The sequence below is a fragment of the Tachyglossus aculeatus genome, chromosome 16 (genome assembly GCF_015852505.1).
Source record: "Tachyglossus aculeatus isolate mTacAcu1 chromosome 16, mTacAcu1.pri, whole genome shotgun sequence".
Lineage (NCBI taxonomy): Eukaryota > Metazoa > Chordata > Mammalia > Monotremata > Tachyglossidae > Tachyglossus > Tachyglossus aculeatus.
Window position 1 is genome coordinate 40,535,205 of NC_052081.1, and position 21,346 is coordinate 40,556,550.

Below are 21,346 nucleotides of genomic sequence, written 5' to 3' on the forward strand. Positions count from 1 at the left end.
GCGACTCGCCCAAGGTCCCATGGCTGACAGGTAGCCGAGCTGGGATTAATAATAATAATAACAATGGCATTTATTAAGCGCTTACTATGTGCCAAGCACTGCTGTAAGTGCTGGTAGATCCAAGGTAATCAGGTGGTCCCACATGGGGGCTCCCGGTCTTCATCCCCGTTTTACAGATGAGGTAACTGAGGCACAGGGAAGTTAAGTGACCCGCCCAAGGTCCCATGGATGACGGATAGCTGAGCTGGGATTAATAACAATAATAACAATGGCATTTATTAAGCGCTTACTATGTGCCAAGCGCTGTTCTAAGCGCTGGTAGATCCAAGGTAATCCAGGTGGTCCCACGTGGGGGCTCCCGGTCTTCATCCCTGTTTTACAGATGAGGTAACTGAGGCACAGGGAAGTTAAGCGACTCGCCCAAGGTCCCACGGCTGACGGGTAGCCGAGCCGGGATTAATAATAATAATAATAATAATAATAATAATAATAATAATGGCATTTATTAAGCGCTTACTATGTGCCAAGCACTGTTCTAAGCGCTGGTAGATCCAAGGTAATCAGGTTGTCCCACATGGGGGCTCCCGGTCTTCATCCCCGTTTTACAGATGAGGTAACTGAGGCACAGGGAAGTTAAGCGACTCGCCCAAGTTCCCACGGCTGTCGGGTAGCCAAGCCAGGATTAATAATAATGATAATAATAATAATAACAACAATGGCATTTATTAAGCGCTTACTATGAGCAAAGCACTGTTTTAAGCGCTGGAAGATCCAAGGTAATCAGGTTGTCCCACTTGGGGGTTCCCGGTCTTCATCCCTGTTTTACAGATGAGGTAGCTGAGGCACAGGGAAGTTAAGCGACTCACCCAAGGTCCCATGGCTGACGGTTAGCCGAGCTGGGATTAATAATAATAATAACAATGGCATTTATTAAGCGCTTACTATGTGCCAAGCACTGTTCTAAGCGCTGGTAGAGCCAAGGTAATCAGGTGGTCCCATGTGGGGGCTCCCGGTCTTCATCCCCGTTTTACAGATGAGGTAACTGAGGCACAGGGAAGTTAAGCGACTCGCCCAAGGTCCCACGGCTGATGGGTAGCCGAGCCAGGATTAATAATAATAATAATAATAATGATGGCATTTATTAAGCGCTTACTATGTGCAAAGTACTGTTCTAAGCGCCAGGGAGGTTACAAGGTATATGAACTCCGACGTACTGTCCTCTCCCAGGTGTTTAGTACAGTGCCCCGCACACGAGGAGCGCTCGTGGATGGATTGTGAAGCAGCGTGGCTCCGTGGAAAGAGCCCGGGCTTTGGAGCCAGAGGTCATGGGTTCAAATCCCGGCTCTGCCAACTGTCAGCTGTGTGACTCGGGGCAAGTCACGTCACTTCTCTGGGCCTCAGTTTCCTCATCTGTAAAATGGGGATGAAGACTGTGAGCCCCCCATGGGACAACCTGATCACCTGGTAACCTCCCCAGCGCTTAGAACGGTGCTCTGCACATAGTAAGCACTTAATAAATGCCATTATTATTATTATTATTATTATCTGGAAAGTGGGGATTAAAACTGTGAGCCCCCCATGGGACAACCTGATCACTCTGTAACTTCCCCAGCGCTTAGAACGGTGCTCTGCACATAGTAAGCGCTTAATAAATGCCATTATTATTCCTGATGAGGGTCCCCTGAAAGGACCAGCTTGAAGCCGGTGGGATTTCTGCGGTGAGAAATGAAGCCGGTGAGAAGCAGCGTGGCTCTGTCGAAGGAGCCCGGGCTTTGGAGTCAGAGGTCATGGGTTCAAATCCCAGCTCTGCCAACTGTCAGCTGTGGGACTCGGGGCAAGTCACGTCACTTCTCTGGGCCTCAGTTCCCTCATCTGGAAAATGGGAATTAAAACCGTGAGCCCCCGGTGGGACAACCTGATCACCTGGTAACCTCCCCAGCGCTTAGAACGGTGCTCGGCACATAGTAAGAGCTTACCAAATACCATCATTATCATTATTATTTCTAGCCTCGTGGGCTGCTAGTGGGGCGGAAGGGGCCCTCCCCAGCGCTTAGAATGGTGCTGGGCACATAGTAAGCGCTTAACAAATACCGTCATCATCATTATTATTATTGTTTCTAGCCTTGTGGGCTGCTAGTGGGGCGGAAGGGGCCCGTCCCATCACTTAGAACGGTGCTTGGCACATAGTAAGCACTTAACAAATACCATTATCATTATTATTATTATTATTATTTCTAGCCTCGTGGGCTGCTAGTGGGGCAGAAGGGGCCCTTCCCAGTGCTTAGAACGGTGCTTGGCACATAGTAAGTGCTTACCAAATACAGTCATCATTATTATTATTATTATTTCTAGCCTCGTGGGCTGCTAGTGGGGCAGAAGGGGCCCTCCCCAGCGCTTAGAACGGTGCTCGGCACATAGCGCTTACCAAATACCGTCATCATTATTATTATTATTATTATTATTATTTCTAGCCTCATGGGCTGCTAGTGGGGCGGAAGGGGCCCTCCCTGGTGCTTAGAACGGTGCTTGGAACATAGTAAGCGCTTAACAAATACCGTCATCATCGTTATTATTATTATTTCTAGCCTCGTGGGCTGCTAGTGGGGCGGAAGGGGCCCTCCCCAGCGCTTAGAACGGTGCTTGGAACATAGTAAGCGCTTACCAAATACTGTCATTATCATTATTATTATTGTTTCTAGCCTCATGGGCTGCTAGTGGGGCGGAAGGGGCCCTCCCCAGCGCTTAGAATGGTGCTTGGCACATAGTAAGCACTTACCAAATACTGTCATCATTATTATTATTATTATTTCTAGCCTCGTGGGCTGCTAGTGGGGCGGAAGGGGCCCTCCCCAGCGCTTAGAATGGTGCTTGGCACATAGTAAGCGCTTAACAAATACCGTTATCATCGTTATTATTATTATTTCTAGCCTCGTGGGCTGCTAGTGGGGTGGAAGGGGCCCTTTCCATCACTTAGAACGGTGCTTGGCACATAGTAAGTGCTTAACAAATACCGTCATCATCATTATTATTATTGTTTCTAGCCTCGTGGGCTGCTAGTGGAGCGGAAGGGGCCCTCCCCAGCGCTTAGAATGGTGCTTGGCACATAGTAAGCGCTTACCAAATACTGTCATCATCATTATTATTATTATTATTATTTCTAGCCTCGTGGGCTGCTAGTGGGGCAGAAGGGGCCCTCCCCAGCGCTTAGAACGGTGCTCGGCACATAGTAAGCGCTTAACAAATACTGTCATCATCATTACTATTATTGTTTCTAGCCTCGTGGGCTGCTAGTGGGGCGGAAGGGGCCCTCCCCAGCACTTAGAACGGTGCTTGGCACATAGTAAGTGCTTACCAAATACAGTCATTATTATTATTATTATTATTTCTAGCCTCGTGGGCAGCTAGTGGGGTGGAAGGGGCCCTTCCCAGCGCTTAGAACGGTGCTTGGCACATAGTAAGCGCTTAACAAATACCGTTATCATCGTTATTATTACTATTTCTAGCATCGTGGGCCGCTAGTGGAGTGGAAGGGGCCCTCCCCAGCGCTTAGAATGGTGCTTGGCACATAGTAAGCACTTAAGAAATACCGTCATCGTCATTATTATTATTATTTCTAGCCTCGTGGGCTGCTAGTGGGGCGGAAGGGGCCCTCCCCAGCGCTTAGAACGGTGCTTGGCACATAGTAAGCGCTTAACAAATACTGTCATCATTACTATTATTATTATTTCTAGACTTGTAGGCTGCTAGTGGGGCGGAAGGGGCCCTCCCCAGCGCTTAGAACGGTGCTTGGCACATAGTAAGCGCTTAACAAATACTGTCATCATTACTATTATTATTTCTAGACTTGTAGGCTGCTAGTGGGGCGGAAGGGGCCCTCCCCAGCGCTTAGAATGGTGCTTGGCACATAGTAAGCGCTTACCAAATACCGTCATCATTATTATTATTATTATTATTTCTAGCCTCGTGGGCTGCTAGTGGGGCAGAAGGGGCCCTCCCCAGTGCTTAGAACGGTGCTCGGCACATAGTAAGCGCTTAACAAATACCGTTATCATCGTTATTATTATTATTTCTAGCCTCGTGGGCTGCTAGTGGGGCGGAAGGGGGGCCCTCCCTAGCGCTTAGAACGGTGCTTGACACATAATAAGCGCTTAACAAATACCGTTATCATCGTTATTATCATTATTTCTAGCCTTGTGGGCTACTAGTGGGGCGGAAGGGGCCCTTTCCATCACTTAGAACGGTGCTTGGCACATAGTAAGCGCTTAACAAATACCGTCATCATTATTATTATTATTATTTCTAGCCTCGTGAGCTGCTAGTGGGGCGGAAGGGGCCCTTCCCAGCGCTTAGAACTTGTGCTTGGCACATACTAAGCGCTTAACAAATACCGTTATCATCGTTATTATTATTATTTCTAGCCTCGTGGGCTGCTAGTGGGGCGGAAGGGGCCCTCCCAGCGCTTAGAACGGTGCTTGGCACATAGTAAGCGCTTAACAAATACCGTCATCATTATTATTACTATTATTTCTTGCCTCGTGGGCTGCTAGTGGGGCGGAAGGGGCCCTTCCCAGCGCTTAGAATGGTGCTTGGCACATAGTAAGTGCTTACCAAATACCGTCATCATTGTTATTATTATTATTTCTAGCCTCGTGGGCTGCTAGTGGGGCAGAAGGGGCCCTCCCCAGTGCTTAGAACAGTGCTCGGCACGTAGTAAGTGCTTAACAAATACCGTCATCATTATTATTATTATTATTTCTAGCCTCGTGGGCTGCTAGTGGGGCGGAAGGGGGGCCCTCCCCAGCGCTTAGAACGGTGCTTTGCACATAGTAAGCGCTTAACAAATACCGTCATCATTACTATTATAATTATTTCTAGACTCGTGGGCTGCTAGTGGGGCGGAAGGGGCCCTCCCCAGCGCTTAGAATGGTGCTTGGCACATAGTAAGCACTTACCAAATACTGTCATCATTATTATTATTATTATTATTATTTCTAGCCTCGTGGGCTGCTAGTGGGGCAGAAGGGGCCCTCCCCAGTGCTTAGAACGGTGCTCGGCACATAGTAAGCACTTAACAAATACCGTCATCATTATTATTATTATTATTTCTAGCCTCGTGGGCTGCTAGTGGGGCGGAAGGGGGGCCCTCCCTAGCGCTTAGAACGGTGCTTGACACATAATAAGCACTTAACAAATACCGTTATCATCGTTATTATTATTATTTCTAGCCTTGTGGGCTACTAGTGGGGCGGAAGGGGCCCTTCCCATCACTTAGAACGGTGCTTGGCACATAGTAAGCGCTTAACAAATACCGTTATCATCGTTATTATATTATTTATAGCCTCATGGGCTGCTAGTGGGGCGGAAGGGGCCCTCCCCAGTGCTTAGAACGGTGCTTGGCACATAGTAAGCGCTTAACAAATACCGTCATCATCATTATTATTATTATTTCTAGCCTTGTGGGCTGCTAGTGGGGCGGAAGGGGCCCTCCCCAGCGCTTAGAACGGTGCTTGGCACATAGGAAGTGCTTACCAAATACCATCATTATTATTATTATTATTATTTCTACCCTCATGGGCTGCTAGTGGGGCGGAAGGGGCCCTCCCCAGCGCTTAGAACGGTGCTTGGCACATAGTAAGCGCTTAACAAATACCGTCATCATTATTATTATTATTATTATTATTTCTAGCCTCGTGGGCTGCTAGTGGGGCAGACGGGGCCCTCCCCAGTGCTTAGAACGGTGCTCGGCACATAGTAAGCACTTAACAAATACCGTCATCATTATTATTATTATTATTTCTAGCCTCGTGGGCTGCTAGTGGGGCAGAAGGGGGGCCCTCCCTAGCGCTTAGAATGGTGCTTGACACATAATAAGCACTTAACAAATACCGTTATCATCGTTATTATTATTATTTCTAGCCTTGTGGGCTACTAGTGGGGCGGAAGGGGCCCTCCCCAGCACTTAGAACGGTGCTTGGCACATAGTAAGTGCTTACCAAATACAGTCATTATTATTATTATTATTATTTCTAGCCTCGTGGGCAGCTAGTGGGGTGGAAGGGGCCCTTCCCAGCGCTTAGAACGGTGCTTGGCACATAGTAAGCGCTTAACAAATACCGTTATCATCGTTATTATTACTATTTCTAGCATCGTGGGCCGCTAGTGGAGTGGAAGGGGCCCTCCCCAGCGCTTAGAATGGTGCTTGGCACATAGTAAGCACTTAAGAAATACCGTCATCGTCATTATTATTATTATTTCTAGCCTCGTGGGCTGCTAGTGGGGCGGAAGGGGCCCTCCCCAGCGCTTAGAACGGTGCTTGGCACATAGTAAGCGCTTAACAAATACTGTCATCATTACTATTATTATTATTTCTAGACTTGTAGGCTGCTAGTGGGGCGGAAGGGGCCCTCCCCAGCGCTTAGAATGGTGCTTGGCACATAGTAAGCGCTTACCAAATACCGTCATCATTATTATTATTATTATTATTATTTCTAGCCTCGTGGGCTGCTAGTGGGGCAGAAGGGGCCCTCCCCAGTGCTTAGAACGGTGCTCGGCACATAGTAAGCGCTTAACAAATACCGTTATCATCGTTATTATTATTATTTCTAGCCTCGTGGGCTGCTAGTGGGGCCCTCCCCAGCGCTTAGAACGGTGCTTGGCACATAGTAAGCGCTTAACAAATACCGTCATCATTACTATTATAATTATTTCTAGACTCGTGGGCTGCTAGTGGGGCGGAAGGGGCCCTCCCCAGCGCTTAGAATGGTGCTTGGCACATAGTAAGCACTTACCAAATACTGTCATCATTATTATTATTATTATTTCTAGCCTCGTGGGCTGCTAGTGGGGCAGAAGGGGCCCTCCCCAGTGCTTAGAACGGTGCTCGGCACATAGTAAGCGCTTAACAAATACCGTCATCATTATTATTATTATTATTTCTAGCCTCGTGGGCTGCTAGTGGGGCGGAAGGGGGGCCCTCACTAGCGCTTAGAACGGTGCTTGACACATAATAAGCGCTTAACAAATACCGTTATCATCGTTATTATTATTATTTCTAGCCTCGTGGGCTACTAGTGGGGCGGAAGGGGCCCTTTCCATCACTTAGAACGGTGCTTGGCACATAGTAAGCGCTTAACAAATACCGTCATCATTATTATTATTATTATTTCTAGCCTTGTGGGCTGCTAGTGGGGCGGAAGGGGCCCTTCCCAGCGCTTAGAACTTGTGCTTGGCACATACTAAGCGCTTAACAAATACCGTTACCATCGTTATTATTATTATTTCTAGCCTCGTGGGCTGCTAGTGGGGCGGAAGGGGCCCTCCCCAGCGCTTAGAACGGTGCTTGGCACATAGTAAGTGCTTACCAAATACCGTCATCATTGTTATTATTATTATTTCTAGCCTCGTGGGCTGCTAGTGGGGCAGAAGGGGCCCTCCCCAGTGCTTAGAACAGTGCTCGGCACGTAGTAAGTGCTTAACAAATACCGTCATCATTATTATTATTATTATTTCTAGCCTCGTGGGCTGCTAGTGGGGCGGAAGGGGGGCCCTCCCCAGCGCTTAGAACGGTGCTTGGCACATAGTAAGCGCTTAACAAATACCGTCATCATTATTATTATTATTATTTCTAGCCTCGTGAGCTGCTAGTGGGGCGGAAGGGGCCCTTCCCAGTGCTTAGAACGGTGCTTGGCACATACTAAGCGCTTAACAAATACCGTTATCATCGTTATTATTATTATTTCTAGCCTCGTGGGCTGCTAGTGGGGCGGAAGGGGCCCTCCCCAGCGCTTAGAACGGTGCTTGGCACATAGTAAGCGCTTAACAAATACCGTCATCATTATTATTACTATTATTTCTTGCCTCGTGGGCTGCTAGTGGGGCGGAAGGGGCCCTTCCCAGCGCTTAGAATGGTGCTTGGCACATAGTAAGTGCTTACCAAATACCGTCATCATTGTTATTATTATTATTTCTAGCCTCGTGGGCTGCTAGTGGGGCAGAAGGGGCCCTCCCCAGTGCTTAGAACAGTGCTCGGCACGTAGTAAGTGCTTAACAAATACCGTCATCATTATTATTATTATTATTTCTAGCCTCGTGGGCTGCTAGTGGGGCGGAAGGGGGGCCCTCCCCAGCGCTTAGAACGGTGCTTGGCACATAGTAAGCGCTTAACAAATACCGTCATCATTACTATTATAATTATTTCTAGACTCGTGGGCTGCTAGTGGGGCGGAAGGGGCCCTCCCCAGTGCTTAGAATGGTGCTTGGCACATAGTAAGCGCTTACCAAATACTGTCATCATTATTATTATTATTATTATTATTTCTAGCCTCGTGGGCTGCTAGTGGGGCAGAAGGGGCCCGCCCCAGTGCTTAGAACGGTGCTCGGCACATAGTAAGCACTTAACAAATACCGTCATCATTATTATTATTATTATTTCTAGCCTCGTGGGCTGCTAGTGGGGCGGAAGGGGGGCCCTCCCTAGCGCTTAGAACGGTGCTTGACACATAATAAGCGCTTAACAAATACCGTTATCATCGTTATTATTATTATTTCTAGCCTCGTGGGCTACTAGTGGGGCGGAAGGGGCCCTTTCCATCACTTAGAACGGTGCTTGGCACATAGTAAGCGCTTAACAAATACCGTCATCATTATTATTATTATTATTTCTAGCCTCGTGAGCTGCTAGTGGGGCGGAAGGGGCCCTTCCCAGTGCTTAGAACGGTGCTTGGCACATACTAAGCGCTTAACAAATACCGTTATCATCGTTATTATTATTATTTCTAGCCTCGTGGGCTGCTAGTGGGGTGGAAGGGGCCCTTTCCATCACTTAGAACGGTGCTTGGCACATAGTAAGCGCTTACCAAATACCATTATCATCGTTATTATTATTATTTCTAGCCTCGTGGGCTGCTAGTGGGGCGGAAGGGGCGCCCGGGCCGGGCGTGGGTCGGCCCCCCGCGGGCACACACTCACTTTCTTCTCCATGTCGGCCTTGCCCTGCTCGGCCTGGAGGGCCTTCCTCATGCCGAAGGCCACGCTGCTCTCGTACAGGGTCTGATAGGCGGCGATGGTCATGCGGATCTCGTCGCGGACGCGGAGCAGCAGGAGCCCCCGCTCCGCGCAGTTGATCGTGATCTCCCGGATCAGTTCGTCTTCACACAACACACAACACACGCACACAAATGGCAGTGAGGCTGGGAGGGAAAGGCAGCAAACGGAATCAATCAATCAATCGTATTTATTGAGCGCTTACTGTGTGCGGAGCACTGGACTGAGCGCTTGGCAAGGACAAGTTGGCAACATCTAGAGACGGTCCCTACCCAACAGCGGGCTCACAGTCTAAAAGGGGGAGACAGAGAACACAACCAAACATAATAACAAAATAAAATAAATAGAATAGGTATGTACAAGTAAAATAAATAGAGTAATAAATATATACAAACATATCTACATATATACAGGCACTGTGGGGAAGAGAAGGAGGTAAGATGGGGGGATGGAGAGGGGGATGAGGGGAGAGAGGGAGAGGAGCTGTGCGGCCTAATAATAATAATGATAATCACGATGATGGCATTTGTCAAATGCTTACTATTCATTCATTCAGTCAATCGTATTTACTGAGCGCCCTACTGAGAGCTCACCTCCTCCAGGAGGCCTTCTCAGACTGAGCCCCTTCCTTCCTCTCCCCCTCCTCCCCCTCTCCATTCCCCCCGTCTTACCTCCTTCCCTTCCCCACAGCACCTGTATATATGTATATATGTTTGTACATATTTATTACAGCACCTGTATATATGTTTGTATGTATTTATTACTCTATTTATTTTACTTGTACATATCTATTCTATTTATTTTATTTTGTTAGTATGTTTGGTTTTGTTGTCTGTCTCCCCCTTCTAGACTGTGAGCCCACTGGTGGGTAGGGACCGTCTCTAGATGTTGCCAACTTGGACTTCCCAAGCGCTTAGTACAGTGCTCTGCGCACAGTAAGCGCTCAATAAATACGATTGATTGATTGAGCACAGACTGCGTGCAGAGCACTGGACTAAGCGCTTGGGAAGTACAAGTCGGCAACATATTCATTCATTCATTCATTCCATCATATTTATTGAGCGCTTACTGTATAGAGATGGTCCCTACTCGACAGCGGGCTCACAGTCTAGAAGGGGGAGACAGGCAACAAAACAAAACATATTAACCAAATAAAATAAATAGAATAAATATGTACAAGTAAAATAAATAAATAGAGTAATAAATACATACAAACACATACACATATATAAAGGTGCTGTGGGGAAGGGAAGGAGGTGCAAAGCACTGTTCTAAGCGCTGGGGAGGTTACTAGGTGATCAAGTTGTCCCACGGGGGGGCTCACAGTCTTAATCCCCATTTTACAGATGAGGGAACTGAGGCACAGAGAATAATAATAATAATGATGGCATTTGTTAAGCGCTTGCTGTGTGCAAAGCACTGTTCTAAGCGCTGGGGCAGATACAAGGTGATCAGGTTGTCCCACGGGGAGCTCACAGTCTTAATCCCCATTTTACAGATGAGGGAACTGAGGCACAGAGAATAATAATAATGATGATGGCGTTTGTTAAGCGCTTACTATGTGCAAAGCACTGTTCTAAGCGCTTGGGGGGATACAAGGTGATTAGGTTGTCCCACGGGGGGCTCACAGTCTTAATCCCCATTTTACAGATGAGGGAACTGAGGCACAGAGAATAATAATAATAATGATGGCATTTGTTAAGCGCTTACTGTGTGCAAAGCACCGTTCTAAGCGCTGGGGGGGGATACGAGGTGATCAGGTTGTCCCACGAGGGGCTCACAGTCTTAATCCCCATTTTACAGATGAGGGAACTGAGGCCCAGAGAAGTGAAGTGAGTTGCCCAAAGTCACACAGCAGACAAGTGGCAGAGCCGGGATTAGAACCCACGACATCTGGTTCCCAAGCCCAGGCTCTTTCCACTGAGCCACGCTGCCCCTTACCCACCTGACCCCCCAGCCTGCAGGTCCTAGCCCATCATTCAGTCTTTCAATCCTATATTTATTGGGCACTTACTGTGTGCAGAGCACTGTACTAAGCGCCCCAGCTCCCAGCCTGCGGCTCCCCAGCCCCCCAGCCTTCAGTCTGCCTGACCCCCAGCCCTCAGCCCCCCAGTCCATCATTTAATCATATTTATTGGCACTTACTGTGTGCAGAGCACTGTACTAAGCACCCCAGCTCCCAGCCTGCAGCTCCCCAGCCCCCCATCCTTCAGTCTGCCCGACCCCCAGATCCCAGCCCTCAGCCCCCCAGCCTGCAGGTCCCCAGCCCATCATTTAATCATATTTATTGGGCACTTACTGTGTGCAGAGCACTGTACTAAGTGCCCCAGCTCCCAGCCTGCCGCTCCCCAGCCCCCCATCCTTCAGTCTGCCCGACCCCCAGATCCCAGCCCTCAGACCCTGCAGGTCCCCAGCCCATCATTCATTCATTCATTCATTCTATCATATTTATTGGGCACTAAGCACTGTACTAAGCGCTTGGGAAGTCCACGTTGGCAATATATAGAGACGGTCCCTACCCGACAGCGGGCTCACAGTCTAGGAGGGGCTCACAGCCCCTGCAGGTCCCCGGCCCATTATTCATTCATTCAATCATTTATTGGGCACTAGAAGCAGCGTGGCTCAGTAGAAAGAGCCCGGGCTTTGGAGTCAGGGGTCATGGGTTCAAATCCCGGCTCCACCAATTGTCAGCTGGGTGACTTGGGGCAAGTCACTTCATAATAATAATAATGTTGGCATTTGTTAAGCGCTCACTATGTGCAAAGCACTGTTCTAAGCGCTGGGGGGGGATACAAGGTGATCAATTTGCCCCATGGGGGGCTCACAGTCTTAATCCCCATTTTACAGATGAGGTAACAGGCCCAGTGAAGTGACGTGCCCAAAGTCACACAGATGACAGTTGGCGGAGCCGGGATTTGAACCCATGACCTCTGACTCCAAAGCCTGTGCTCTTTCCACTGAGCCATGCTGCTTCTCTGTGCCTCAGTTACCTCATCTGGAAAATGGGGATGAAGACTGGGAGCCCCCCGTGGGGAAACCTGATCACCTTGTAACCTCCCCAGCGCTTAGAACAGTGCTTTGCACATAGTAAGCGCTTAATAAATGCCATTATTATTATTATTACTGTGTGCAGAGCACTGTACTAAGCGTCGCAGCCGGCAGCTCCCCAGCCCATCGGACCCCAACGCCCCATCCCTCATTCTGCCCGACCCCCTGCAGGTCCCCAGCCCATCATTCATTCATCCAACCATTTATTGGGCACTCACTGTGTGCAGAGCACTGTACTAAGCGTCGCAGCCAGCAGCCCCCCATCCCTCAGTCTGCCCAACCCCCAGATCCCAGCCCTCAGCCCCCAGCCCCTGCAGGTCCCCAGCCCATCATTCATTCATCCGATCATTTATTGGGCACTCACTGTGTGCAGAGCACTGTACTAAGCGTCGCAGCTGGCAGCCCCCGCATCCCTCAGTCTGCCCGACCCCCAGATCCCAGCCCTCAGCCCCCAGCCCCTGCAGGTCCCCAGCCCATCATTCATTCATTCGATCATTTATTGGGCACTTACTGTGTGCAGAGCACTGTACTAAGCGTCGCAGCCGGCAGCTCCCCAGCCCATCCGACCCCAGCCCCCCATCCCTCATTCTGCCCGACCCCCAGCAGGTCCCCAGCCCATCATTCATTCATTCGATCATTTATTGGGCACTCACTGTGTGCAGAGCACTGTACTAAGCGTCGCAGCCGGCAGCCCCCGCATCCCTCAGTCTGCCCGACCCCCAGATCCCAGCCCTCAGCCCCCAGCCCCTGCAGGTCCCCAGCCCATCATTCATTCATTCGATCATTTATTGGGCACTGACTGTGTGCAGAGCACTGTACTAAGCGTCGCAGCCGGCAGCTCCCCAGCCCATCGGACCCCAACGCCCCATCCCTCATTCTGCCCGACCCCCAGCAGGTCCCCAGCCCATCATTCATTCATTCAATCATTTATTGGGCACTTACTGTGTGCAGAGCACTATACTAAGCGTCGCGGCCGGCAGCCCCCGCATCCCTCATTCTGCCCGACTCCCAGATCCCAGCCCATCATTCATTCATTCAATCATTTATTGGGCACTTACTGTGTGCAGAGCACTGTACTAAGCGTCGCAGCCGGCAGCTCCCCAGCCCATCCGACCCCAGCCCCCCATCCCTCATTCTGCCCGACCCCCAGCAGGTCCCCAGCCCATCATTCATTCATTCGATCATTTATTGGGCACTGACTGTGTGCAGAGCACTGTACTAAGCGTCGCAGCCGGCAGCCCCCCATCCCTCATTCTGCCCGACCCCCAGATCCCAGCCCTCAGCCCCCAGCCCCTGCAGGTCCCCAGCCCATCATTCATTCATTCAATCACTGATTGGGCACTGACTGTGTGCAGAGCACTGTACTAAGCGTCGCAGCGGGCAGCCCCCCATCCCTCAGTCTGCCCACGGTCCCCCCCACCCTCCCCAGGCCTTGGGCCCCGGCTGACCGAAGCACTGCGAGTAGAGGTCCCGGCGCACGGGGCAGATGCCAGTCTCCCGGGCCTGGCGCTGCTGCAGTTTCAGATCCAGCTGCTCCTGCAGGTGGACCACGTCCATCCGCGTGCTGGGTGTACTGGACACCTGCTGGATCCACAGCTGCGTGTCCTCCACCCATTCCCTGCGGCAAACGGATACAGGCGCCCGGCGGTCACTGGAAGGACACGCTCCCTGGACCCTCCCCTGCTGACCCACGGTGTCCTCCGTGATACTAAATAATCATAATAATAATAATGATGGCATTTATTAAGCGCTTACTACGTGCAAAGCACTGTTCTAAGCGCTGGGGAAGTTACAAGGTGATGAGGATGATGGTGGCATCTGTTAAGCGCTTACTATGTGCACAGCACTGTTCTAAGCATGGGGGGGATTTAAGGTGATCAAGTTGTAAATAATAATAATAATAATGACGGCATTTGTTAAGCGCTTACTATGTGCAGGGCACTGTTCTAAGCACTGGGGGAGATACAAGGTGATCAGGTTGCAAATAATAATAATAATAAGGATGGTATTTGTTAAGCGCTTACTATGTGCACGGCACTGTTCTAAGCACTGGGGGGGATACAAGGTGATCAGGTTGTTAATAATAATAATAATGATGATGGCATTTGTTAAGCGCTTACTATGTGCACAGCACTGTTCTAAGCACTGGGGGGGATACAAGGTGATCAGGTTGTTAATAATAATAATAATGATGGCATTTGTTAAGCGCTTACTATGTGCACAGCACTGTTCTAACACGGGGGGGATACAAGGTGATCAGGTTGCAAATAATAATAATAATAATGATGATGGCATTTGTTAAGCGCTTACTATGTGCACGGCACTGTTCTAAGCACTGGGGGGGATACAAGGTGATCAGGCTGTTAATAATAATGACGACGGCATTTGTTAAGCGCTTACTATGTGCACAGCACTGTTCTAAGCACTCGGGGGGGATACAAGGTGATCAAGTTGTAAATAATAATAATAATAATGACGGCATTTGTTAAGTGCTTACTATGTGCACAGCACTGTTCTAAGCACTTGGGGGGGATACAAGGTGATCAAGTTGTAAATAATAATAATAATGATGGCATTTGTTAAGCGCTTACTATGTGCACAGCACTGTTCTAAGCACTGGGGGGGATACAAGGTGATCAAGTTGTGAATAATAATGATGACGGCATTTGTTAAGCGCTTACTATGTGCACAGCACTGTTCTAAGCACTGGGGGGGATACAAGGTGATCAGGTTGTTAATAATAATAATAATGATGGCATTTGTTAAGCACTTACTATGTGCACAGCACTGTTCTAACACGGGGGGGATACAAGGTGATCAGGTTGCAAATAATAATAATAATAATGATGATGGCATTTGTTAAGTGCTTACTATGTGCACGGCACTGTTCTAAGCACTGGGGGGGATACAAGGTGATCAGGTTGTTAATAATAATAATAATGATGATGGCATTTGTTAAGCGCTTACTGTGTGCACAGCACTGTTCTAAGCACTGAGGGGGATACAAGGTGATCAAGCTGTAAATAATAATAATAATAATGACGGCATTTGTTAAGCGCTTACTATGTGCAGAGCACTGTTCTAAGCACTGGGGGGATACAAGGTGATCAAGTAAATAATAATAATGATGGCATTTGTTAAGTGCTTACTATGTGCAGAGCACTGTTCTAAGCACTGGGGGGATACAAGGTGATCAAGTTGTAAATAATAATAATGATGACGGCATTTCTTAAGCACTTACTATGTGCACAGCACTGTTCTAAGCACTGGGGGGATACAAGGTGATCAGGTTGTTAATAATAATAATAATGATGGCATTTGTTAAGTGCTTACTATGTGCACAGCACTGTCCTAACTACTGGGGGGGATTCAAGGTGATCAAGTTGTAAATAATAATAATAATGACGGCATTTGTTAAGCGCTTACTATGTGCACAGCACTGTCCTAAGCACTGGGGGGGATACAAGGTGATCAAGTTGTAAATAATAATAATAATAATGACGACATTTGTTAAGCGCTTACCATGTGCACAGCACTGTTCTAAGCACTGGGGGGGATACAAGGTGATCAAGTTGTTAATAATAATGATGACAGCATTTGTTAAGCGCTTACTATGTGCACAGCACTGTCCTAAGCACTGGGGGGGATACAAGGTGATCAAGTTGTAAATAATAATAATAATAATGACGACATTTGTTAAGCGCTTACCATGTGCACAGCACTGTTCTAAGCACTGGGGGGGATACAAGGTGATCAAGTTGTTAATAATAATGATGACAGCATTTGTTAAGCGCTTACTATGTGCAGAGCACTGTTCTAAGCACTGGGGGGGATACAAGGTGATCAAGTTGTAAATAATAATAATAATAATGATGGCATTTGTTAAGCGCTTACTATGTGCACAGTACTGTTCTAAGCACTGGGGGGGGATACAAGGTGATCAAGTAAATAATAATAATGGTGGCATTTGTTAAGCGTTTACTATGTGCAGAGTACTGTTCTAAGCACTGGGGGGGATACAATAATAATAATAATAATAATGGCATTTATTAAGCGCTTACTCTGTGCAAAGCACTGTTCTAAGCACTAGGGAGGTTACAAGGTGGTCAGGTTGTCCCACGGGGGGCTCACAGTCTTCATTCCCATTGTACAGATGAGGTCACTGAGGCCCAGAGAGGTGAAGTGACTTGCCCAAAGTCACACAGCTGACAATTGGCAGAGCCGGGATTTGAACCCATGATCCCTGACTCCAAAGCCCGGGCTCTTTCCACTGAGCCACGCTGCTTCCACCTGTCCTCAGGCCTACTCATTCATTCATTCATTCAATCGTATTGAGCACTTACTGTGTGCAGAGCACTGTACTAAGCGCTTGGGAAGTCCAAATTGGCAGCATAGAGAGCCGGTCCCTACCCAACAGCGGGCTCACAGTCTAGAAGGGGGAGACAGACAAAAAAAACCAAACATGTGGACGGGTGTCAAGTCGTCAGAATAAACAGAAGTAAAGCGAGATGCACATCATTAACAAAATAAACAGAATAGTAAATATGTACAAGTAAAATAAATAGAGTAATAAATGTGTACAAACGTATATACAGGTGCTGTGGGGAGGGGAAGGAGGTAGGGCCGGGGGGATGGGGAGGGGGAGAGGAAAGAGTTGGTGGACACGTTTCCTGTTCAAAACGAGCTTACAGGCTAGAGGGGGAGGCAGACATTAAGTTATCAGTGGTATTTATTGAGTGCTTCTTGTAGTAAATGTATCTTTTTTGGTTCTTAGTACGATGCTTGAGAAGCAGCGTGGCTCAGGGGAAAGAGCCCGGGCTTGGGAGTCCGAGGTCATGGGTTCGAATCAGCGTGGCTCAGTGGAAAAGAGCCCGGGCTTTGGAGTCAGAGGTCATGGGTTCAAATCCCGACTCCGCCGCTTGTCAGCTGGGTGACTTTGGGCGAGTCACTTCACTTCTCTGGGCCTCAGTCCCCTCATCTGGAAAATGGGGATGAAGACTGGGAGCCCCCCGTGGGACCATCTGATCACCTTGTAACCTCCCCAGCGCTTAGAACAGTGCTTTGCACATAGTAAGTGCTTAATAAATGTCATATATTTATATAATAAATGTCATATATAATATATATGTATATGTATATCTATGTATATATATATTATAAAACATATTATAATAAATATATAATAAATGTCATATATATATATATATAAAATCCTGACTCCGCCACTTGTCAGCTGGGTGACTTTGGGTGAGTCACTTCACTTCTCTGGGCCTCAGTTCCCTCATCTGGAAAATGGGGGTGAAGACTGGGAGCCCCCCGTGGGACAACCTGATCACCTTGTAACCTCCCCAGCGCTTAGAACAGCGCTTTGCACATAGTAAGCACTTAATAAATGTCATTTTATTTATATATATATATATATATAATCCTGACTCCACCACTTGTCAGCTCGGTGACTTTGGGTGAGTCACTTCACTTCTCTGGGCCTCAGTTCCCTCATCTGGAAAATGGGGGTGAAGACTGGGAGCCCCCCGTGGGACAACCTGATCACCTTGTAACCTCCCCAGCGCTTAGAACAGCGCTTTGCACATAGTAAGCACTTAATAAATGTCATTTTATTTATATATATATATATATATAATCCTGACTCCACCACTTGTCAGCTCGGTGACTTTGGGTGAGTCACTTCACTTCTCTGGGCCTCAGTTCCCTCATCTGGAAAATGGGGGTGAAGACTGGGAGCCCCCCGTGGGACAACCTGATCACCTTGTAACCTCCCCAGCGCTTAGAACAGCGCTTTGCACATAGTAAGCACTTAATAAATGTCATTTTATTTATATATATATATATATATAATCCTGACTCCACCACTTGTCAGCTCGGTGACTTTGGGTGAGTCACTTCACTTCTCTGGGCCTCAGTTCCCTCATCTGGAAAATGGGGGTGAAGACTGGGAGCCCCCCGTGGGACAACCTGATCACCTTGTAACCTCCCCAGCGCTTAGAACAGCGCTTTGCACATAGTAAGCACTTAATAAATGTCATTTTATTTATATATATATATATATATAATCCTGACTCCACCACTTGTCAGCTGGGTGACTTTGGGCGAGTCTCTTCACTTCTCTGGGCCTCAGTTCCCTCATCTGGAAAATGGGGGTGAAGACTGGGAGCCCCCCGTGGGACAACCTGATCACCTTGTAACCTCCCCAGCGCTTAGAACAGCGCTTTGCACATAGTAAGCGCTTAATAAATGTCATTATATATGTATCTCCCCAGCGCCTAGAACGGTGCTTGGCACATAATAATAATAATAATAACGGTGGTATTTGTTAAGCACTTCCTATGTGCAAAGCACTGTTCTAAGCACATAGTAAGTGCTTAACAAATACCAATGTTATTATTATTATATAGAAAGTGGAAACAGGGGAGCAGAATGGCCAACACACTGTGCATAAGGAAGGCCCCACTCGTTGGCCACTCAGCTCCTCTCCAGCCGTCGGCCGCCTTACCTCGGGGGTAGGATGGAGTTCAAGATTTCTTCTGCCTGCTTCGTTGGGTCCACTGAGGCAGAAGGGCTCTTGGGTTTGGGCGGAGCGGGGACGGGCCCCGCAGCCACGGGTTGCTGAGGACTGCCTTTAAGTGGCCGGGCCTGGAAATGAGGATAATGACTGTGATGGGGGATAACCGTTTACATGACGTAGTGGATCGAGGAGAGAAGCGGCGTGGCTCAGTGGAAAGGGCCCGGGCTTTGGAGTCGGAGGCCGTGGGTCCGAACCCCGGCTCCGCCGCATGTCTGCTGGGTGACCTGGGGCAAGTCGCTTCACTTCTCTGAGCCTCAGTTCCCTCACCTGTAAAATGGGGATTGACTGTGAGCCCCTCATGGGACAACCTGATCACACTGTATCCCCCTCAGCACTTAGAACAGTGCTTTGCACATAGTAAGTGCTTAACAAATGCTATTATTATTATTATTATTATTATGAGCCTGGGAGTCAGAAGGTCATGGGCTCTAATTCTGGCTCTGCTGTGTGACCTTGGGCAAGTCACTTAACTTCTCTGAGCCTCAGTTCCCTCATCTGTAAAATGGGGATTGACTGTGAGCCCCACGTGGGACAGCCTGATCAGGTTGTATCCCCCCCAGCGCTTAGAACAGTGCTTTGTACATAGTAAGCGCTTAACAAATGCCATTATTATTATTATTATTGTTATTATTATTATGAGCCTGGCAGTCAGAAGGCCATGGGCTCTAATTCTGGCTCTGCTGTGTGACCTTGGGCAAGTCACTTAACTTCTCTGAGCCTCAGTTCCCTCATCTGTAAAATGGGGATTGACTGTGAGCCCCACGTGGGACAGCCTGATCACGTTGTATCCCCCCCAGCGCTTAGAACAGTGCTTTGCATATAGTAAGCACTTAACAAATGCCATTATTATTATTATTATTATTATTCTGGGAGTCAATCAATCAATCAATCAATCATTTTTATTGAGTGCTTACTGTGTGCAGAGCACTGTACTAAGCGCTTGGAAAGTACAAGTTGGCAACATATAGAGACAGTCCCGACCCAACAGTGGGCTCACAGTCTAGAAGGGGGAGACAGAGAACAAAACCAAAAAAATTAACAAAATAAAATAAATAGCATAGATATGTACAAGTAAAATAAATAGAGTAATAAATATGTACAAGCATATATACATATATACAGAGTCAGAAGGTCATGGGCTCTAATTCTGGCTCTGCAGTGTGACCTTGGGCAAGTCACTTCAGTTCTCTGTGCCTCAGTCACCACACCTGTAAAATGGGGATTGAGACCGTGAACCCCGAGTGGGACATGGACTGTGTCCAAACCGACTTGCTTGAATCCACCCCAGCGCTTCCATCTCAGATCTCAGATCCCGGAAAGGGCAGGGGCCTGGGATTCAGAAATTCTGGGTTCTAATCCCGCTTTGCCAGCTGCCTGCCGTGTGACCCTGGGTGAATCACTTAACTTCTCCAGGCCTCAGTTTCCTCATCTATAAAATGGAGATTCAATCCCATCTCCTATTTAGACTGTGAGCCCCACATGGAACAGGAATTCTGTCCAAGCTGATTATCTTGCGTCTACCTCAGTGCTTCGTATAGTGCTCAGCACGCCTCTAGACTGTCAGCCCCTCAGTCCTCGTCTTCCAGCCATAGGTCCCTCTCAGGACCCCGGTCTTCCAGCCCCAGACACCTCAGTCATCCATCTTCTAGCTCCAGCTCCCTCAGTCCCCAAGTCTTCCAGCCCCCGCTCAGCCCCCCGGCCTTCCAGTCCCAGATTCCTCTCAGCCCCGGGGTCTCCCAGCCCCAGCCCCCGGGTCTTCCAGTCCCAGATCCCTCCGTCTCCAGTTTTCCAGCCCCAGCCCCTCTCAGCCCCCGGGTTTTCCAGCGCCAGACCCTTTAGCCCTTGGGTCTTCCAGCCCCAGCCCCCTCTCAGCTCCTAGGTCTTCCAGCCCCGGGCCCCTCTCAGGCCCCAGGTTTTCCAGCCCCAGTCCCCTCTCAGCCCTCGGGTCTTCCAGCCCCAGATCCCTCAGTCTCCAGTTTTCCAGCCCCAGTTCCTCTCAGCCCCCAGGTTTTCCAGCCCCAGTCCCTCTCAGCCCCCAGGTTTTCCAGCCCCAGACCCTTTAGCCCTTGGGTCTTCCAGCCCCAGGCCCCTCTCAGCTCCTAGGTCTTCCAGCCCCGGGCCCCTCTCAGGCCCCAGGTTTTCCAGCCCCAGCCCCCTCTCAGCCCCAGATCCCTCAGTCTCCAGTTTTCCAGCCCCAGTCCCTCTCAGCCCCCAGGTTTTCCAGCCCCAGACCCTTTAGCCCTTGGGTCTTCCAGCCCCAGGCCCCTCTCAGCTCCTAGGTCTTCCAGCCCTGGGCCCCTCTCAGGCCCCAGGTTTTCCAGCCCCAGCCCCCTCTCAGCCCCAGATCCCTCAGTCTCCAGTTTTCCAGCCCCAGCCCCTCTCAGCCTACGGGTTTTCCAGCCCCTATACCCTTTAGTCCTTGGGTCTTCCAGCCCCAGGCCCCTCTCAGCACTGTTGTCTTCCAGCCCCGGGCCCCTCTCAGGCGCCAGATTTTCCATCCCCAGAACCCCCTCAACCCTTGGGTCTTCCAGCCCCAGACCCCTCTCAGATCCTGGGTTTTCCAGCCCCGGACCCCTCAGTCCCCTGGTCTTGCAGCCTCAGGCCCCTCTAAGATCCCGGGTCTTGCAGCCCCAGGCCCCTCTCAGGCCCCAGGTTTTCCATCCCCAGAACTCC

At 49.0% G+C, this 21,346-nt stretch overlaps 1 protein-coding gene across 4 annotated transcripts in view; it reads right to left on the minus strand.

Moving 5' to 3' along the window:
* The window catches only part of DNALI1 (dynein axonemal light intermediate chain 1), a 32,405-nt gene that overhangs the window by 9,898 nt on the left and 1,161 nt on the right, over positions 1–21,346 (minus strand). For all 4 annotated transcript variants that reach the window (XR_005454362.1, XM_038757897.1, XM_038757896.1 and 1 more), the window contains exons 2-4: positions 18,602–18,741; positions 13,539–13,708; positions 8,968–9,146 (exon numbers count right to left, since the gene is read on the minus strand). Coding sequence is in view for 3 of the 4 variants with exons in the window: in XM_038757897.1 (XP_038613825.1) it covers positions 8,968–9,146; positions 13,539–13,708; positions 18,602–18,741 (489 nt within the window). In the remaining variant the exon portion in view is untranslated. The remainder of the gene's footprint in view (positions 1–8,967; positions 9,147–13,538; positions 13,709–18,601; positions 18,742–21,346) is intronic.